At 40.6% G+C, this 20,482-nt stretch overlaps 2 protein-coding genes across 3 annotated transcripts; both read left to right on the top strand.

The window, feature by feature from the left end:
• The first annotated feature begins 1,182 nt into the window (after positions 1-1,182).
• On the top strand, positions 1,183-19,578 carry ZNF784 (zinc finger protein 784). 2 transcript variants are annotated; one of them, XM_034419596.3, is made up of 4 exons: positions 1,183-1,270; positions 12,092-12,211; positions 14,088-14,264; positions 16,127-19,578. In XM_034419596.3, exon 4 carries the CDS (start codon positions 16,150-16,152, stop codon positions 18,151-18,153), a length of 2,004 nt encoding a protein of 667 aa, XP_034275487.2. In that variant the 5' UTR covers positions 1,183-1,270; positions 12,092-12,211; positions 14,088-14,264; positions 16,127-16,149; the 3' UTR covers positions 18,154-19,578. The 2 variants fall into 2 exon arrangements, with proteins under 2 accessions (XP_034275487.2, XP_034275486.2); XM_034419595.3 differs by having other exon boundaries at positions 14,088-14,270.
• Positions 4,051-7,191, top strand: LOC117666732 (uncharacterized). Its single transcript, XM_060692811.2, has one exon. It carries the CDS (start codon positions 4,051-4,053, stop codon positions 4,804-4,806), a length of 756 nt encoding a protein of 251 aa, XP_060548794.2. The 3' UTR covers positions 4,807-7,191.
• Positions 19,579-20,482: the final 904 nt, after the last annotated feature.

The following is a 20,482-nucleotide window of genomic DNA, read 5'->3' as shown; positions in this document are numbered from 1 at the left end:
TTGGACCTTACACTACCATCTCGCTTCAGGGACGCTTGGAAAAGATTGCGCATAAACCAAAAAGCCCATTTCTTCTTCTCCCCCCCCCTCAACTCCAAAGGTGGAGTAAACAGAGAGAGGATTTACGCGGGAGGTGAAGTGGGGAAATAGGGATGACTGGGATTCGGGACCGGTTGCTTCACTGGGAGAAATTGGAGAAGCGCCCCCCCCTCCGCGAACTCCATTCCGCCTAGTTTTTTTGCAACCCTACAGGAGGAATGTTTACCCGGGAACCGCTTTAGCCTGAGCCGGTGGGAGAAACTGCTGCGTTTCCGTCAGGATGTTTTTCGCTGTGACACTCACTCACTCCTCCTCCTCCTCCTCCTCTTTCTCCTCCCCCGCCACCCTCCAGCCTTGCCCACCCACCTCTGATCTAGGTAGATCCTCCACCCTTTAGAGCGATCTCCCTTTCCTTCTCCTCGGGGGTTTCTTCCCCTCTTTCTTTCTCCCGACTTGCTCTTGAGTTCTCCTTTCTTTTTCTTTAGGACTGGTCCTTCCCTTCTATGAGACACTAAAGGGGAGCAGATACCTTGTTCTGTACATGCCCCCATTATTGATTTTGGGGAGTGGGGGGGAAAGGTAGGTGACAGCTGCCATAAACAGAAGGATTTGGTCTTTCTTTCTTTCTCATCACGTCGGTAGCGCTAAACGGGTTTCGTGGCTGCTTGGAGATGGAGGTGGCTGATTTTAAACTGATATTGGGAGCCCAGTGCTAACTCTACCAAGTCTTTGGGTGAATAATCAGCTTGGATTCATCTGCCAGGATGTTTTGGCATTGCTTGCCACCGGCTGTGCCTGCTGGGTAGATGCTCCCAGTCTTGGATCCTTTCTTAAGAATCATCTTATATCACTATAACTGGTTTTGGATAACTTTGCTGCTGCCTGGATTGTTACTTCGGGACTGCTGCCTGCCCCTGTCGAAGATGTCATTGTTGTCTTTTTCTTTGTGACCCTTTCAGGCTGGGGTATGTTCTGCCAGACACATTCTTAAGGAGATCTTGGATTTATAATGCTCACGGTTTTGCTTGGATCACTGCCTGCCACTGCCAGTTGACTTTGTCATCTTGATAGGTGGCCCAAAGATCTCTTATCTCCTCCTGGACATTATAGTGGCATCCTTCTACAGGATGATAGCACAAGATGCATGGTGGCACCAACTGCACCTTGCTGTGAAACTTAGGTGCAGGGATGAGAGTTGAGAACAGAGATTTTGGAATATCACCCAAGCAGGGTAAGTTTAGAGCTTGTTTAATTCCATCTACGTATGCATCTATGTATGGTTGCTACTTACTATTATCTTCTGCCAAAACCGTTCTGTGGAATTTAATAAGCCAGTCCTCAGGCTACATATGATACCAAGGCTAGAAAAGAAAAGTTGTTGCAAATGCTAATTGGAGAGGTAGCAATTGGCATGTAATATTCAAGGAGGAGAATCATGGGGGTGCAAATTGGCTTGTCCCAAAAATGGGGATCCAATTATCCTGCAAGTTTTGCTATGTAGCTCTTCACTTCTTCCAATCTGTTCAGTTATCAACTGGCACTGGATGCTTCTCCTTTAAGCATTATAAATAAAATACTGAGCTTCCATGTTCAGAAGCAGGTTTAACTTTGAACAGTAAAGGAACCTTGCTGCTTTTGTGATTTTCTCTGCAAACTTCCCAAAGGATCTGGTTGGCTAAGATGGAAATGAAAACCTTCAAACTGAGAAGAAAACACATAGCCACAAATTTAAAAAAAATTCCTAAGAGACATCTAAGCGCTCTGATTTTCCAGTTGCTGCTGCCATACAAAAAACCAGGCATTCTTATACAGGATCTCCTTGCTATTTCCCTAAAGGTTTTTAAAGATTGCTACATGCACCACTTTTCAGTAAGTTATTTTTTGGAATTCATGTGAAATGTTGACGTATTAGCTAGTATATATAAAAAGTATGGATTAAAAACCAGGATAACTTTTTTCTGCATTTCTTAGTCTTTTTCATTCTTTCCTTAGTAATAGAGAGGTGGGATTTTATGGACCCTTTGGGTCAATGTTGACTGCTGGCAACTGCCCTAGAGAGACAAATTCCTGCATTTTTCTGGACAATATTTCAAAATGCCTTGCCATTGCCTGCTTCCTGGGTCTGAGAGAATGTGACTGGCACATGTTCACCCAGCTAGCTTTGCACCTAAAGCAGGACTGAAACTCATAATCTTTCTAGCCTCATGCCTTAACCACTAGACCAAACAGTCTCATAGTAATAGGAGTAGAAGTGGTGGTTTGATTAGTTAAGAAATTACAACTTTACAAATTGTAGTGTATATAATGTCTCTTGCCTCATTCTGAAGACCAGATTTCCCTTGTCTGAACCTTGCAAATGCACTGGTTTACAAAGCCTATCATCCCTGAGCCAAGATAATCATTGGGTTGGCCATTCTGAGATCAGAATATTGAATTTACTGGGGCTTTGTTCTTACATTCTTATGTGTTAACACATCTGGAAGGGGCCAAATTGAAGAAGAAATTGATTAATTCTCATCATGTTAGCCTGTCCCAGCCTAGTCAATCTTTATTCAGATCTCTTGTTTTGCATCTCTTCTGTTATTGTTGACATGAATTTTACATATCTGTTATAGGGTTACATATCTGTTAAAGGGCAAAATCTGGATATCATGGACAGAGATGATAAGAATTAAGATAATGTTTATTAAATACAGCAAATACATAGGCATTATTTAGGGTTTGATCAGGAGTCTTGATGTTTGTAGTATTCGTAAACATTTTGTTCAGGTGTTAGGTGTGCAGATTTCCCAGAATTCTGCTGAATCACATTGCTAAGGGAAGTGAAACAAGGTAAGGTCAGTTACTTTGCTACCAGCTAAAATAGTTTGCTGCTATATAGAATGCATGTTTCCAGATCTAGTGTGTCCAGTAGGCCTTTACTAATTAAGTATGCTTAGGATTGCAGTCTTGCTAGCCTTATCATTTGGGACTACAAACTTTACATACCATCAAAGAAATAATAAATTGCAGTTTTGTAGCCTAATCCTGCGCTTTTTCATTCAAAGATAAGTTAACATTTAAGTTGGGAAAATCAGGTTTTGATGTAATATCCAAAATATAAAAGGAAATAGTAGAGTTGGATTTATTGCCAAATCAAGTGTTACTTCAATGCCTTAGGATGGTTGTAATCATAAAGATATTTAGCTAGAGTAATCTCCCCGAAGAGAATAAAATCCACTTCTAACTAGACATGCATAATCTTGGGATGTCACTGGATTAATGGCTGAAAAGTTTAACCGACAGGGCATAAAGCACCATCCAAATTGCCCTGCTAAACCTCATTAGCAGAGTGGGTTCTTTTAAACAGCCTGGATTTAAATACAAAAATGCTAAATACAAATAAAAAATGGTTCTGAAAGCCATTCTGTGGGGCAAAATGTATTCATTCTGTATTTAATTCCACTCTGCCACCAAAGAGGAGAACACATGAGCAGAATATTTTAAGGTATATCTCCTCTGGTGATGACATCACTTGTCATGCCACCATTGACAGCAAAGAAAGAAAATACTCACTTCTGCTCTGAACTATAACTTGATGTAGCTTTGGTTTGATGAACAAAGTGCAGTTGGCCAAGATTGCCACTCTAAGTCAAATCCAAACAAATAACATTGTGGCTTATTTTGTGTGAGATGTGAATTCAGTCTGAGAATCTATTCAATCATAATGTAGCATTTTCTTCACCCATTCAAAAAACCCCACATGTATTAAGATGATAATTTCATTCGCTTAAACTGTTTAATTTTGTATATTTGAATGTCAGCCACAACTGTTCAACTGGTTGACATGGATATTTAATTAAAATTTCACAGTTCAACCCTTAAAACGTTTGTGGCTATATGGCTGGGTTTTTTTTGAAAAAACTATTAACATATCATTACATTGCATAGGTTAATTGTTGCAGTTGCTTTTTTTTTTCCAGACTTGGTACTGCACCCCAAGGAAATCACTCATATTCTTATACAAAACTTATGGAGCTGCAGAGACATTCCAAATCTATAAGGGATCCTCATAAATTCTCAGAAACATTGGATTGCCTGCAAGAACCCAAAAGCAATGTGGGACAGCACATCAAGCTGGAGATGGGGGTTGAGGGAGAGGATGCCCATTCTTCACCTCCTAAACTCTCTCGGCCACCAGCACCTTCTCCTAGCGACACCCTTGTTCAGAGTTTGAATGGCTTACCGGGAGCAGACAGGCGGGTACACGCTCCAGGCGTGACTACAACAGGCCTCGACCAAGGAGAAACCTCTCGACTAGGGCATTACCTGTTGATTGACAGTCAGGGGCTGCCCTACACTGTACTGGTAGAAGAGGGAGTGGGGACACCAGGGGGCCCTGAAGGGGGTGGGAGCGGGGGAACCTTGCGCAAGGTATACAGCTGTCCTGTGTGCTTGCGAACATTCGAGTACCTGTCTTACCTGCAGCGCCACAGCATTACTCACTCAGAAAGCAAGCCCCACATCTGCCGGGCATGTGGCAAAGCTTTCAAGCGCACTTCCCACTTGGAGCGCCATAAGTATACCCACTCGGGCCGGAAGCCTCATCAGTGCCCCATCTGCCAGCGCCGTTTCCGTGACTCTGGAGAGCTTTCCCATCACCAGCGGGTGCACACTGGTGAGCGGCCTTACCAGTGTGAAGCATGCCACATGCGCTTCGGGGAACGCAACACCCTCCAGAGGCACATCCGCCGGAAGCATCGTTTGCAGCTCCTCCCCACGCCGTAAGAACTGGTCTTTGGGTGGGTGAGGGGACTTAATTTGGCCTGAAGACCTATCTAGGAAAGTGTTATCCAGGCTCTGTTAGCTTCCATGCATGCAATAGTAATCCTAGCCTGCTTAAATCTGCCTGGGCTTTATCAATCTGATATTTCCACATCAGTCAACACAATGACAACTTGTTCCATAGGAAAAACTGGAGTGGAGAATTTCTCCCCAGTGTGCTAAAAATTAGCAGGCCTGCTGAAAGCAGCTTGCCAAGGCTTGGCATGGACCTCTTCTACTTTCTCTTGCCAATGAGGACCTGGCATGATATTTTATAGATACTAGACTATATCATGCCTGTATGTTCCTCCCCCCACCCCCACCAGGAAGATCCTTTCCCTTCTGCTTTGTTTCCAAGCACTACCGTTACCATTGCCTGTATAGGCAGTGCACACCTAGCATGGATACAATGGCTGAGCATCACTTCTCCGCCACATGCAGCATAGTGTGGTTGCATTTAACCTGGCTGTAGTGTTCTGGCAGGAGCCGTTTTCTCGTGCCGGGCCTAAATGGCAGGGAGACTCCAACAGGCACTGCGTACTTACCCATACTGCATAAACACTGCCTTTATTATCTATGCCCCAAAGGCCTGTTTATCAGATAGACTGACATTGCATGCCTATTTAACAATGCATCTGTAAAACTGGTATTGAAATCTACCGCTCGCTAAGCCTGGAGGTAGGCCTCCCTTTCCATATGTTGCTCAATACCCAAACAGTCTGGTAGAAAACTAGGGCCTTCCTATCTATTCTAGAGTTTGTATCAAGAGTCCAACTGGTGTGGAAAGAGATGCCAAATTGGGCAGCTATGAGGATACTTTTTTCTTCTACATAGGATTTCAAAGAGAATGGAGGTTTTGTCCAAGTGAATGATAGAAGCTGTGGGAAATGACAGCTAAATTTCATAGTTCCTGGAAAACAAGGATTTGGATTTCTCTTTATGATAATGTGAAAGTGAGTGGAGGTGTGCTTCCCTTACAGACTCTTGGCTAGTGCTGAAATTATGTGAAATTAGGAAGAATTGGAATGATGTTTGCTTATTGAGCCTCCTCCCAACATTCCTTTCAAAATTCACTGCTTTAAGACATCTCCACTTTTTTTAAAAAGGATAAAAACCCAGTGTGGGAACTGGGGCAGCGAAGAATAAATTATGGGATATTCCTTTGCTGTCAGTCCTGAGCATTCTCTTATTTTGAAACCTTCAATTGTTTTCCAGTGAAAATTGTTATTTCAAAATCCCTTCCCAAAGGTTTTTAATTCAGGCTTCAGATAGTTTAGTAAGGTAGTCCTCAACTTATGACCACAATTGATCCCAAAATTTCTGTTATTGAGTGAGACATTTGTTAAGTGAGTTTTGCCACATTTTATGACTTTTCTTGCCACAGTTGTTAAGTGAATCACTGTAGCTGATGAGTTAATAACCCAGTTGTTAAGTAAATTTGGCTTTCCCATTGATTTTGCTTGTCAAAAAATCGCAAAAGATGATCACATGACCCTGGGATTCAGCAACGGTCATAAATATGAACCAGTTGCCAAGCATCTAAATTTTGATCACATGATCATGGGGATGCTGCAGAGGTCGTAACAGTGAAAAATGACCATAAGTCACATTTTTCAGTGCTTTTGTAACTGAATGGTCACTAAAGAAATGGTTAAGTTGGGGACTACCTGTACTTTGTTCCCTTGTCAAGTCTAGTCCATTTTTTAAAAAAAATTGAAATTAGGTGGTGCCATTTTAACCCAGCTTTCCAGATAATTTTGGGCCAAAACTGATAAAGTCTTGAGTTTACCTCTGAATTAGTGTTTCCAATCTCAGTACGCTGGCTGGGAAATCTTTTGTGGGAAAAAATTTCATTTTGCTGACATTGAGAAACACTGCTGTAATTCCAGGATAATACCAAAAAAAACCCTTCCACTTGAGCTCAACCACCATATGTGGATTGTAAGGGTGACCACAATACTGCAGCAAAGAATATTTATACTATCATCTAATGGTTGACTGTACTACTGCAGTCCTGATAGGGCAGTTCTAAGATTGCTTTTGGAGAAATATGTGATGCTGTGGTTTCCTACAATATTTTCACAGGTTTTAGGATCTGTTTCCTTGGTAGTGTGATGGGTGTGATGTGAGGCTGGGGGGAATAAGCAGGACAGACTGCTATGCAGACATGTGTTGCAACGTGTCAGATGGTCTGGTATGTAGTCAGGGAGATGCTATGTCCACATTTCCTCTACTTAGTGTTGTATATTTGACTTACGTCTGTTTTTGCTCTTTTTTTTTAATTAAAAACAATTCTCTGGGGTTCTGGTTCACTTTCTTGTGCTGTTCAAATAAAGTCATGCTGTGTTATCTCTGTCTTGTTGATCTGTTGCCTAGAAGTGAGCCTTTTGGGTGTGGATGGGCAGAAAATAAAAAAATCATAGAATTATGGGTTTGGAAGGGACCTTGAAGCAGGAGACCTTATGCCATTTCTGTTGTCCAATCTCTTCTTGAAATCCTCCAGCAATGGAGCACCCACAACTTTAGGAGACAAGCCCTTCCCCTGATTAATTGTTCTCAGTCAGGAAATTTCTCCTTAGTTCCAGATTGAATCTCTCTTTAATGAGCTTCACCTTTTACTTTTTTGTTCTTCCTTCAGGTGCTTTGGAGAATACTTTGACCTCCTCTTCTCTGTGACAGCCCCTCAAGGACTACAAGGCAGCTGTCATATCACTCTTAGTCCTTCTCTTTGTTAGACTAGACATCTGTAGTTTCCCCAACTGTTCATCATATTCTTTAACCTCATCCTTAGCATCCTTACAGTTGCTCCAGAGAAAGCCATAAAGCATCTTTGTTGCTCTTCTCTACTCTTTCTAGGTTCTCAGCATCCTTTTTTGTATTGTGGTGACTAGAACTGGACACAGAATTCCAAGTGTGGCCTCATTAGTGTAGTATAAAGTGGAACTTCACATGATCTTGATACTATCCCTCTGTTGATTGAGCTCAGGACTGCATTAGCCATTTTTGGCAAGTGCAGTATACTGCTGGCTCATACTTAAGTATATTCCTCCAGGACCTCTCTCACAGGCACTACTGTGGAACCAGATGCTCAAGTATTATTCTATACTTGTGCATTTGTGGGTTGTTGTTGTTTTTTGCCTAAGTGTAGCAGGACGTTTCATTTTTCACCACTGAATTCCACTTTATTGGATAGGGCCCAATGCTCAAGTCTATCAAGATCCTTCTGAACTTTGAATCTATCTTCCAAAGTGTTAGCACTTCCCCCCAGCTTAGTGTTGTCTGCAAATTTGATGAATTCCTCTTCAATTCATTCATCTAAATCAGGAGTGTCAAACTGCCAGCCCGCAGGCCAGATGTGTCACGCACAGGCCATGCACACCCAGCTCCGCAAATGGGAAAAACGTCATGAAACATCATGCGACGGCAACATGACGCTGTGAGTTTGACATCCATGATCTAAATCATTTATGAAGATATTGAAGAGTACCGGGTCTAAGACAGAACCTTAAGGTACCTCACTGCAAGGTTACCCCCATGTAGATGTACCGGTAGTTCCATCGACTGAGTGCAGTTGGTCAGCCAATTGCGTATCCATCTGGTAGTGGTGCTATCTATCACACATTGTTCTATCTTACCAAGAAGTAGATGGTGGTCTACTTTTTCAAATGCCTTACTATACTTCAAGTAAACAAGAGCTTTCTTAACTATGCTGGACAAACATTGACAAATCAACCAACTACTGAAAGAAAATATTTAGCACTCTAAACCAGCAGAGTTGCTTATTTTACAGAAATATCTCAGTTGTATTATTTTGGGGGATGCTGTAAGTGATTACAAAATGATAAAAATCTTTTCAACATTTCATCATTTTCTAACGATCCAAGATGGTGCTCCAGAAGGGGATGGTGGATCATGAAAACTGGCATGCCTTGAAGATCAGAGCATTCACACATTAAGAGTCTGGAAGAGGTTATAGTGAATCATCATGATTACAGCAAAGGTCAAGGTACAGGTGAGTAGATTGATTCCTCAGAATGTCTCTGGATAAGGAGAGGAAGGAGATTGCCCAATTGTGCTCTGGCTGGCTGTTCCCCACAAGCAGACCATAGGATGGCTTTCTGCAGGTTTGAGTATGGAAGATGATAGGATTAGTCATCTTGATCAAACTATGGTGATGATTTTCAGAGGAAATCATGTTTGCAAACACTGCCTTTAATCCTGGACCAAGGAAAACTTTAAGCTTAAGAATTTAAAGAGTCTGAAATAAACAACAAAAAAGTAAATAAGAGTTTAATCTTAGAAGGTTATAAACAGACTAAGGGACCAGACAAAATTGGAATATTGAAACATTTACAATAAGATGTTAGAATTATTGGACTTCCAGTTTGGCATCGCGGCGAGACAGTCGGGGAATTAGCGGGCTCCGATGAGCTCCACGAAAACTCCAGCTGACGAACTGCTGCCGATGGGTCTGTGGACCAGAACCATCCTGTAGGGATTGGGAAGAAAGAGAGGTGCCTCGGATGACCAAGAGGAACAGGTAAGTTCCTCGAAGGTTGGAGGGAACTCTCTGTGACTCGGCAGCCGGAGATGGCAGCCATGGCGCCTGCCACGAAGCTGGGACAACCGGACTAAGTATGGAGCTGGAGAGAGGAGAGGAACGGAACAGAGTTTTTTGAAGCCGGGTGAGTGACAGCCAACCCAGGCATGAAATAACAACAAGGGAAACATCTTTTAACTATAAGACCCCTAATGATAAATAGCGGCTAAGGAGCGTGGGGGCAAAGAAGATTTTGAAACGTAACTTTAAAGAGACAAAAACCCGATTGGAAATTGATTTTTGAACAAACTATTTGGAAACCTTAAACAATTAGATAATGGTCAAAGGATTGGAAAGAAATAAAGAGATCCTTTTTTTTCTTCTTTTTAAATTTCAAGAAAAACAAAGAGAATGGATAATAAGCTTTAAAAAAGAAATGATGTACAAATAAAAGGAAAAAAAGGGGGAAAAAGAAGTGAGAAGAGCTATTCAAATTTGGACTGGACTTTAAATATGATTGGGTACTTCTAAACCTTAAAGAAAAAGAGAAGCTAAATAAGATTGTTATGTAATTGAAACAAAATGGATACTTTTTAAACAACCAGAAATTCTGGATTGCAGAGAAACACCATCTGGAGTAAAAAGGAATATTGCAACTTGGTTTTTGTTTTGGAAAATTGTGGACTTCGCAGATAACATCCATGAGAACTTAAGGGGGAGGATTTTCTTGTCTACAAGAGGCTTGACTTTGGGGGGGGGGGAATAAAAAGAACGGATCATAACGGAACTCTTACAATTGGAATAATATTAATCTAAAAAGAAAAATGGTGCAGGAATTAGAGAAGGAACAAATTGATCTATTTAACTTGGACAATGGAAATAAGAGAAATAACTATAATATTGCACAGAGGATAAAAATTTGAGGATACAGAAGTTGAAATGGAGTATACATAAGTGGACAAGAAAATGAAGATGGAGGAATAAGACATAGAGGTAAAGAATAAAGAAGACAAAGACAATGTGATTAAATATGAATAAGTAATTGATCATGTGAATAGTAATAATAAAAAGGAGGTCTCGAGATTATATTGAGATTAACAATAACATAATGATGATTACACTGGGATTAACAGTGAATGATAAAAGAATAAAAGGTTGGGAAATATTAAAGAAAATAAAAAAGTTCAGGACTTGGATTTATAAAATGACTATATTGTGATTAATAAATATGAGAAGAAATATGTTACAGATACTTAGAAATAAAATATGGATTGAAGCTAAAACATACGAGAAATAGACTATGTTAAAAGAAAATATGTCAATGGATATAATGAATCAATTTTTTATTAAGATGTTAGAAGGTATTATTTGAGAAAATTGATGGCTATAATAATTGGGATATTGTTTAAATACTTTAAACAATTGTAACAATTTGAATACTTTTAATAATATATTTATTTAAGTAAAAGATGATTGCTGGGATTAACAGTGGGGGAAGATGATTACACTGGAATTAACAGTGGAATAAAGATGATTACACTGGGATTAACAGTGGAATGATAAAAGAAAAGGTTAAATTAGATCTTGTAAAAAGAAAACATAATAATGGACATAATGAATCAATTTCTATTAAGACGCTGGATGGTATTATTTGAGAAAACTGATAGAGATAATAATAGGGATATTGTTTAAATATGTATAACAATTGTAATAAGTTGAACATTTTCTACTTAAGCAAAAAAGAAAACAAAATTGAAACAATATATGATTATGATTTACAAACAAAAATTATTTAATTAGTGTGTATAAGATTTAAATTTGATAAAGTAATACTGGAATAAAGATTTAATGAGAACTACATGAAGTAATAAATAAATGTAAGGAAGTTTTAGAAATGGAAATAATTTTGAAATATAAACATGTTTGAACTGTATTGTTAATAGTGAGAACTTAGGGTAAGAATTGTGAAATGTAGTATGAGGTATTAATTGAATTAAGATTTAAGATGGGTTAATAGAAGGGTAATTGTTTTTTATTAAGTAAATATGAGTAAACTTTTTCTAAGATGGTATTAGTTGAAATATATGATTTAAGATTAAGAAATAAGTGTTATGGCAAAACAGAATATATAAAATTTGTTAAAGATGACAAAAAATTGAACAAATTGATGACCAGTCAAAGCTCTGTTCGAAAAAGATGTAATTTGTGTGTTGGAAAAAAAAATAAAAAAAACTTTGCAAAAAAATTTTTTTTTTAGAATTATTTATAAAATACAAACAGTGGCTTGTGAGAAGTAGATCCTGTTTTGCTTTTTGCAAGACACAAACAATAAGATTTCAAAAACTGAACATTAGAGAGAACTAAGGATTTTAGGTAAAGGAAATATAACAGGCCTGCCAAGTTGGTTATGACAATAAAAATACTGAGGGAGACTTTTGAAGAATGGGATCAGTATCCACTATATCAGTAATGCAGTAATTATATCTGGTTCTATGGATAGATCATGTTCAAAAAATGTTACTGAAGAAGTGTCAGATATAGACCAAATGTTATATGACAAGATAGAAATGATATTGAAAGTAGATAATTATTTAGAAAAGGGAGTTTCAGTGGATCTACAAAAGAAACAGACTGGTTTTTAAAATTTAAAATGCAAATGATAAACCAAGAGAATGACCTGGATAATTTTTTTTCCTACTGTATTTACAGAAGGGGCTTGTTAAAGCCTTTGAAGAACTCTGTATGAAGAAACAAAAAAGAAATGAAATTAAATCCTGCAACAATATTTGAATGATTAAGACTGTTAGAAGTAAAAGGAAAGAGTATAAGGTTGGTTTATTTTATCAAGATTAAAATAAGATACATTGTTACTTATGGCTACCTTTTTTGGACTTTCCACTGACACCAGGACTGAAAAGATGATGTTTTATGGATTTGTTTATAGATAAGTGATGGGATATGAGATAAAGAGATAAATATCTGTAACATTCCATTCTCTGATTGCTTCAGCAATCATGTTGTTGAAGCACATCAGATTAACACCAATTTTTAGTTTGAGAGTAAAGAAGCAATACTATAAAATTGGGACAACTAAGAACAACTTTAAACTGCCTTCATGTGTCATGAAGACATGGCCAAACATAACATCATGAAATGTTTGCACTGCAGCTAGGAAAAGTGAGATTTATCAATTTTATTCTACCGTAGATAGGCTACCAAACTGTGCATGGATTAAATTATATGTATCCTTTCTTTGCCATCAAGTAATTTGGATTTTTTGCATCTCAGATATGGTTACCCTACTCTGCACAATTAACTTTGCTGAAGGTGCAGGAAAACAGGTGTTCTCCTAACTTTCGCTATATTTATTGCACTATGAAGGTCTCTGTTGAACTATCAGATGTGAGAAAATTCACATCACCATTAGATGACTGAATGGAACTACACTTGTAAATTTATTTTTGTGACCAAGCGGTGATCCTCCGGCTTGCTGCAACATAACCCTAACATAGAAATGTTAATCCTAGAAGGATTTTAGGATTCAACTGTAATTCACCTTGCGCTATTACTCCACTGAAAAGCTGTATTTAAAGCAGGTGTTGGAAGATGATTCACTCTTCTCCTAGAAAAAAGAAAAGAAACTCAAAAAATATTAAAAGAACAGGAAAATTCCCCTAAAAGAAAATAAGCAGAAACTCAGGCAGAAGTTTCAGCCCCCACCTTTGTCAATGGGCCATTAAGAAGCTAAAGCCACCCTATTTTCCATAACCAAGGAAGGACAAAATTACAGGGGCCATAACATCCAAACAAGTATGGGACACAGAAAAAAGCAAACAACCAAAAAGGAAAAGAAATCAAGCCAAAGTAATTAGTATTTTAAACACATGAGAAAAGAAGATATTCACTAAAACACAGTAATAGCAAACTGATTAATTATAGGGAACGAACAACTACAAAGGGCTAGGAAAAACAGAGAGTGGACTATAAAACAATTACTTATTTGCCAGATTCAGGACGGAAGAACCCAAATCACAAAAAAGCAGGATTTAAACACCATAAAACAATCACACACACAAATCAAAGGATTCACATGCCAAATCAAAAGAATTTCAAAAGACTTTAAAGGGTCACACAGAAAATCAAAAGACGTTTTAGGATATAAAAAAGGGCTATTCTTACAGTTCAAACAGGCTAGCCTCGGAATGCTGTGCTTGTATTTGTTTCTTGCCTGCCTTCCTATAAACAATAAACTAATTTTGCTCTCAAGCTGCTGACCTCCAATCATTTCGAAATAATCTCCCAGCCGGGAGTTTTGAATTCAAGAAGGGAAAGCTCTGCCTTCCAACAATCCTTAAAGGAAAAGGCTTCTTTTTTCCCTTCCAACAATATTTAAAGCAGGGATGTCCAAACTTGGGAACTTTTAAGACTTGTGGACTTCAACTCCCAGAATTCTGGGAGTTGAAAGTCCACAAGTTTTAAAGTTGCCAAGGTTAGAAATCCCTGATTTAACCTAAATGTAATGAGAGCGTCAATATATATATATATATATATATGACTGATTCTCGCGATTTTACACAAGTGTCTTGTGCCTTTAAATTGGTGCCCGGGGACGACGGGGATTTGCGTTTTTGACGGCCGGCAAAAATAAAGGGAAGTGACTCTGCCATTCCCTTTAATTTCTTTTTTTTTCCGGTTTCATTTAAAGGGGATGCGTGCGCATGGGAAGAGAACAGCAGCCCAAGAGAAGAGAAGAGAAGCGGGGCGGGGGGAGCTTTCCCCAACCGCTTGTTCACGGAGCGAAGGAAGCTAAAAGTTGCGAAGGGCCCGAGGGCAAAAAAAAAACAAAAAAAACCCCTTTCGTGTGAAAGTGAATGGAGAACAGGTACAGGTGAGAATCCATCCTTAGAAGCGGGTAGGCAGCCGCCGGACAGGCTCCGTTGTTCTGCCCAGGGATGATGAGTAGTAACTTCCATGCCTTTGGGGGACAAAGAATCCGAAGTGAATTGGGGGTGGCAGTGAATCCAGCTTGTAGTAAAGGGGGAGTGGGATGGGGGGAGACTCCCTGGCTTCTGGCACTGGGCACGCAGTTAGCCAAGCTTCGCACTAGCTTCACTCGTGCAAAGCTTCGCCAGATCCAGACTATTGTTCTCTGCGCCCTCCGATTTCACAGCTGAAGATAGTGGATTTCGGGGTGGGGAGGAACGGCGCCGCTTATGTCCCTGGAACACCTGGTTTCTGTACACGTAAAGGCGGGTTTGGGAGGGGGAAGCGAAGGTAAGTGGGCCGACACGGGTTCTTCGGGAAGGTTGTGGAGGAGACAGCTCGAATCCCTCAGCTCCCTTGGGAAGGTTAGGGACAAGGTCTGCTGTTAAGCAGGGTGAGACTCTGTAATGATAGGTTTAGGGAACTGCCTGGGAAGTGATTGGAGTTGTAATCCAACCCATTGGGATGGGGCTATTGAGATTTCAAATGGCCTTCCCCTAGTAAGGGAGGAAATCTCAGCCAGTTTAAGTAGCAACTGGAGGTAACTGGACGTTCAAAAGCTGGCCTAGTTAAAAACAGAATCTGCCCTCCAGTACGGTTATTTATATTTAGCGGTATGGCATATCATACATGGACTAGCAATATAAATTAACATATTATCCAGTAGGGCTTTCAGAGGTTCTCCTGCTAGTCCGTTTTTCTGGGTTGGCAGAGAGGGAGGCTTTGTAGCTCACCCTGCTTCAACCTCTAAGAATTGGGGCACAAAGAAGACCCACAGGTCAGCTCTGAGTCAGGACTGTAGCCTGCTGGCAGAGAATGATAGGAATTGTAGTGCTGAGGGCAGCTGGTTTAAGGGAAGCCTAGTAGGGACTCTCAACAAGTTTCTTGGTTGATGTGTGAGATATTTTTTTTACATTCATTCGGCTCAGAGCAGTGAGGTTCACACATCACATAAACTTTGATTTATTTGGTTTTGGCATCAACCTAAATGTATCAGCCAAGCCAATGGTGGAACCCAGACTGTGCTGAAATGCAAAAAGGAATTTAGTTCCTGGCAACATATAGAACACCATGTCCCAGATTTTTCTGGTGCTTTTGCTCATTATTGCTGACTTTAGTTGAAAACATATATTCTAGTAGCTGTTGATTTCTCCACAACTGTCAGGTTTTTTGTAAAAAGGTCGGGAAAAATGCCCTTGGTTTACGTTTGACTCCTGGGAGATAAATGGGTACAACCCCACACAATCATGCCATTTTCCTGGCAAGTGTAGGTGTTACTTGCCATTGTCTTCTTCCAATGTGCTAACCTACAGCTCTGGGGTCCCCCGGTGCTCCCTCCAACACAATTAGGTCAGCTTAACATCTGAACCTGGACAAAGGCAGCGGGGTGCTGTCATTGCTTGAGCAAGATAATGTTTAGCTGGGATTCATTATTTTGTTACACTGATATGTGGATCATCAGATATTAGGTGCCATTGAGTTATTTTGGGTTCCTAGCCACCACAGGGATCTTCTCCATAGATATCCTCTGGCCTAGGTGAATGAGTACAACGGCATGCATATGAATGAGGGGGGGGGGAATCAAATCTGGATGCCTTGTTTCTTGCCAAATCAGCTTCTCTTACTCCAGCACTTTTTTTTCTAAAATCAAGAAACCAACCACTAGACTAGACCTCTATTCTTCCTGCGAGTCCTGGCTTCCATTCCATTTGTTCCTGATTAGTTCTTGAAGTTTACATGTCTCCTTTCTGCCTCTTTCAGGGACAGATGCTGGGGACTAGCCAATGGAGATCCAGCTAGTAACAGTGAAGGAAGAGATTGGATCAGTTCTGCCCCCTGCGTGCCCCCTGTGCCAGGAAGACCTGCCAAGCCTTGCTGAGCCCCACGAGCAAATCCCTCAATGCCAGGCGTGCAGAAACCTCCTTTTAGAGCCTCAGAGCTGGTTGTCCAGCAGTATTGAGGCTTTGGTGCTCCCCGCTGAGAGGCCTTACAGCTGCTCTTTCTGCCCCAAACGCTTCAAGAGGGCTTCAGACCGACGTGATCACGAACGGGTGCATACCGGTGAAAGGCCGTATGAATGTGGCATCTGTGGCAAGCGCTTCACTCAGAGCTCAGTACTGTCTGGCCACATGCGCATTCACACTGGCGAACGGCCTTTCCACTGTAGTGTCTGCTTTAAATCTTTCAACAATGGCTCCAACTTCCGCAAGCACCAACGCATTCATGGCCCATCATCTGGGTACAGTGAAGAGAGAGTTGGTGGGAAGGACCGTGATTCTTTGTCTGGAAAGAAACTAGAGCAAATGGAAGAAGGAAAGGGTGGCAGAAATCTAAGCCCTACCCTTCTGTCAAAGCAAGACGGCTGTCAGCCCATCAAAGAGTTAAGAGAAGGTAAGAACAAGGCTGATCAAAACCTCCAAGGGAGGCAAAGTTGCTTTTATAGCACTAGGCTAAGCCAAGAAGACTACTGCACCAGCAGCCAAAGACAACCTGGTGATAGCAGGGATATATTCAAGAGGATGAGAGTGCAACAGGATGATGCGAGTCTTGATATTAATCTTGCTATAAGGCAGGACAGCCGAGATGGTCTTCAGGCAGATGCTCTGAAGCAGGCAACTGATAGCAATGGGCATACTGGGGAACTGGGCGGAAACAACTATTGCAGCTACAGCCAAGAAGCCCTTCCCAATGGCCACAGCTTCAAACAACTGCCAGAGGCAAGCGCTGAAAATCTCACAGAAGGCTCAAGGCAGAACAGAGCAGTGGGGAGCCACATTCAGGAAGAACAGAAGCAACTGGTCGACAGCTGCCCTGGTAAGTTACAGCTAGAGAGTGGCAGCAGCTGTGGGAAAGTCTTCTTGCCAGTTGGGGACAACAGGTGCTCTGCTCACAAGCCGAATCAAGAGAGCTCTGAGAGGGGCTTCGGGGTAAGGAGGCCAAATGGCCTCAGAGGGCTCAAGCAGAGCAGAGGGGGAAGTGGAGGTACAGAGATAAGGCAGAACGGTAGAGGGGGATGCGATGCAGGGGGACTCAATGAAAGCAAAACTTTAGTTTCAGAGCCAGAGGAAAACAATAGCCAGGAAGCTTCTCTCGGTGGCCTTAGAGAAAGAGAGCTGACCCAGGAGAGTAGCATCCATGGGGACTTTCAAACATGTGCCCCAGAAAAGTTGAATGTTCTCAAAGTAGAACCTACTTGGCCCAAAGATGACATAGACTGGGAAGATCCTGCCTCAGGAATGGATGACTCTGAAGGCCCTTCTCCCAGTCCGAAGGCTACAAGATCACCTCAGCAATTGGAGAATCTTGATCCATGTTCCGTATCTTGCAATGCCTGTGGGCCTCAGAGATGCCACTCTTTGCAGGACCAGCTTGGAAGCACTGCTCAGCATATGGAAGGTAAGGAGAGGCCCACTCCTTGTTTTCTTTTCCCAGCCCATGAGCCCTCCGATGGACACGCACCGTCTATGCTTGAATCCAAGCCGTTTCTCTGCTTTGCCTGCCCCAAACAGTTCCGTCGTGCCACAGACCTGAAAGAGCATCTGCGAGTGCACACCGGCGAAAGGCCCTTTGGCTGCAGCGTCTGTGGCAAGCGGTTCACGCAGAGCTCAGCTTTAACTACTCACCGGAGACTGCACACTGGGGAGAAGCCCTTTGAATGTGCGGTCTGTTGCCGCCGTTTCAATAACTCCTCTAACTTTGCCAAGCATCGTCGAATACACGGGCCAGACAGCGCGGGGCATAGGAATAAAGCAGTGGAAAAAGAGCTCTGGAAGGTAAAACCACATTGATTTTGTTTTTCAGCATGAATTCCTACACTGAAAGGTAGAATGAAAAACCAAGGATGAGATGTGCTATTACAATACCGAATGCTGATCTTTAGTAAACAATTTTCCAGACAACTCAGTGCCTCCAGATGTTTGAAAACTCCATGTCTATAAACACCAGCCAGCATGTTCATAGTGGGCAGTTGTGCCCCAAATCATTGGAAAGCACTACATTGTCAGCTGGCACCTGGCATTTCATAAGCAGGTCAGTTGTACCCTGCTTTTCTTGACTTACTGCTTGATAATAGCAAACCAGACACCGGAGACTGCAATCAAATTCCAATTTCTGATTCCAGTGTGAATAACCATAGAAACTTAAAATGTAAAGGCAGAAGGAATGTGCAGATCTGTAATGCCCTTAAGTTTGATATCAGGCTTAAATTGAGTCACAGGGATCAGAACAGTTCCAGTTAATGTTTGGCATCATCTAGAAATCAAAATCATGTTCAGATAGTTCTCCACTTAACAATCACAATTGGGACCAGAATTTCTGTTCAGTATCATGCCCAACTTTTGCCACAGTTGTTAAGCAAATCACTGTAGTTAAGGGAATCTTGTGATTTTAGACAAATCTGACTTCATTGACTTGTTTGGAAGTCATCTGGGAAGGTTGCAAATGGTGATCACATGATCATGAGGCACTGAGACCATCATAAATGCATGCCACTTTCCAAGTGGCTGAATTTTGATCACGTGACCATAGGTTTGTTTACAATGGTCATAAATGTGAGTACTGGTTGTAGATCGCTTTTTCTGTGCTGTTGTAGCTTTGAACTGTTGCTAAACAAATGGTTGTAAGTGGAGGATTACCTGTTTATGAAACCCAAGCCAATGAACAGAAACCTTAAAGTTTGTACTAATGCCTGTTGCAGTTTCTAAAGCGGGGCACAGAATGGAAAGCAAGACCTGGTTAGATTTGGGGACTCCCTATGCCCTTCTTGCTAGCTCGATGGACTGTGTGTTCAGCCAGTGTGGGTAACACAAGATGCTGTGCAAACTCACCCAACCTGGTTAAGTTAGTAAATCATGGTTTTGTTAACCATAAACTAGCATGCTATTATGAACAGAGCCATGTTTTGGTCAGATGTCTGCACTTTCCTCTTACAAGAAAAAAATGTTATCTACAAATTTAAGGTACAGTACCTGGGAAGTGAATAGTTGTGTTTAATTTCTAAACTTACTGCCCTGGGCACAAGTCCCATGGAATTAAACTGGCCTTAATTCTGACTTTATATTTTACGTTGGCATGGAATATAATTTTGCAACACATGTAGCTTTTACAACTAACTCATTTTAATTATGACTATTTTCAACTAGGTATAAAATTATTTTAAAAATATATGCCGCAAAAGATTTAATAAAATTTTTACATTATGCCAATGAAGTAAATACTCTGTGTGTGTTTGTGTGTGTGTGTACATGCATGGGGAGTCTCTTGGCAAATATCCAAAGCCAAATATATTTTTGGACATTCTACTTTGTACTTTTAAGAGCCATGGTGGTGCAGTGGTTAGAATACAGTACTGCAGGCTACTTCTACTGACTGCCTGCAATTTGGCAGTTTGAATCTCACCAGGCTCAAGATTGACTCAGCCTTCCATCCTTCTGAGGTCGGTAAAAATAAGGGCCCAGATTGTAGAGCACAATATGCTGATGCTGTAAACTGCTTAGAGAGGGCTATAAAGCACTGTGAAGCTGTATATAAATCTTAGTGCTATTGCTATTGTAAATCCAAGTATGTGAGAAAAAATAGTTTATATCAACACAATTGATCTACAAATAAATCTGATTGAAAATTCTATATAAAAAAACTGAATGATCTTTTTAAAAATAAATTGCTGTGTTGGTACCCAACATATTTCCAACTCAAATTCTCTTGTCAGTTTAGATACTTTTTTGTTAACAGCGGTTTCCCATTTTTAAAAGAACTTTATAAACTCTATAAACTTAAGATAAAATTATTTCTCAATTCTGCATTTTCTCACTGTTCTTATTTAATATAAACATTTCAAAACGTCCATGGTGGATTTTCAACTACTTTCTACATGAATTGCAAAATGACACTGAACAATGTCTGTACTATTCTATATTAGTCTCATGATATAAAATATATCCAGAAACCCCATTTCAATCTGGACTCTCAAATTTTTCTGCAATACTTCATCTCATCTCATTATTAATTTACAAGAATAGATGAGCATGCATAAATATTTCTAAACACTTTCTTTGCAAAAGGAATCTGATTTGTCTAATTTAAGAATAAGGTGATGTAAAAGAGATTGATTGTGGTGTC

This window comes from Pantherophis guttatus, chromosome 4, assembly GCF_059756535.1.
Source record: "Pantherophis guttatus breed Tessera chromosome 4, ASM5975653v1, whole genome shotgun sequence".
Taxonomy (NCBI): Eukaryota; Metazoa; Chordata; class Lepidosauria; order Squamata; family Colubridae; genus Pantherophis; species Pantherophis guttatus.
Note: the sequence above shows the minus strand (reverse complement) of the source record. Positions and strands in the feature narration are given on the sequence as shown.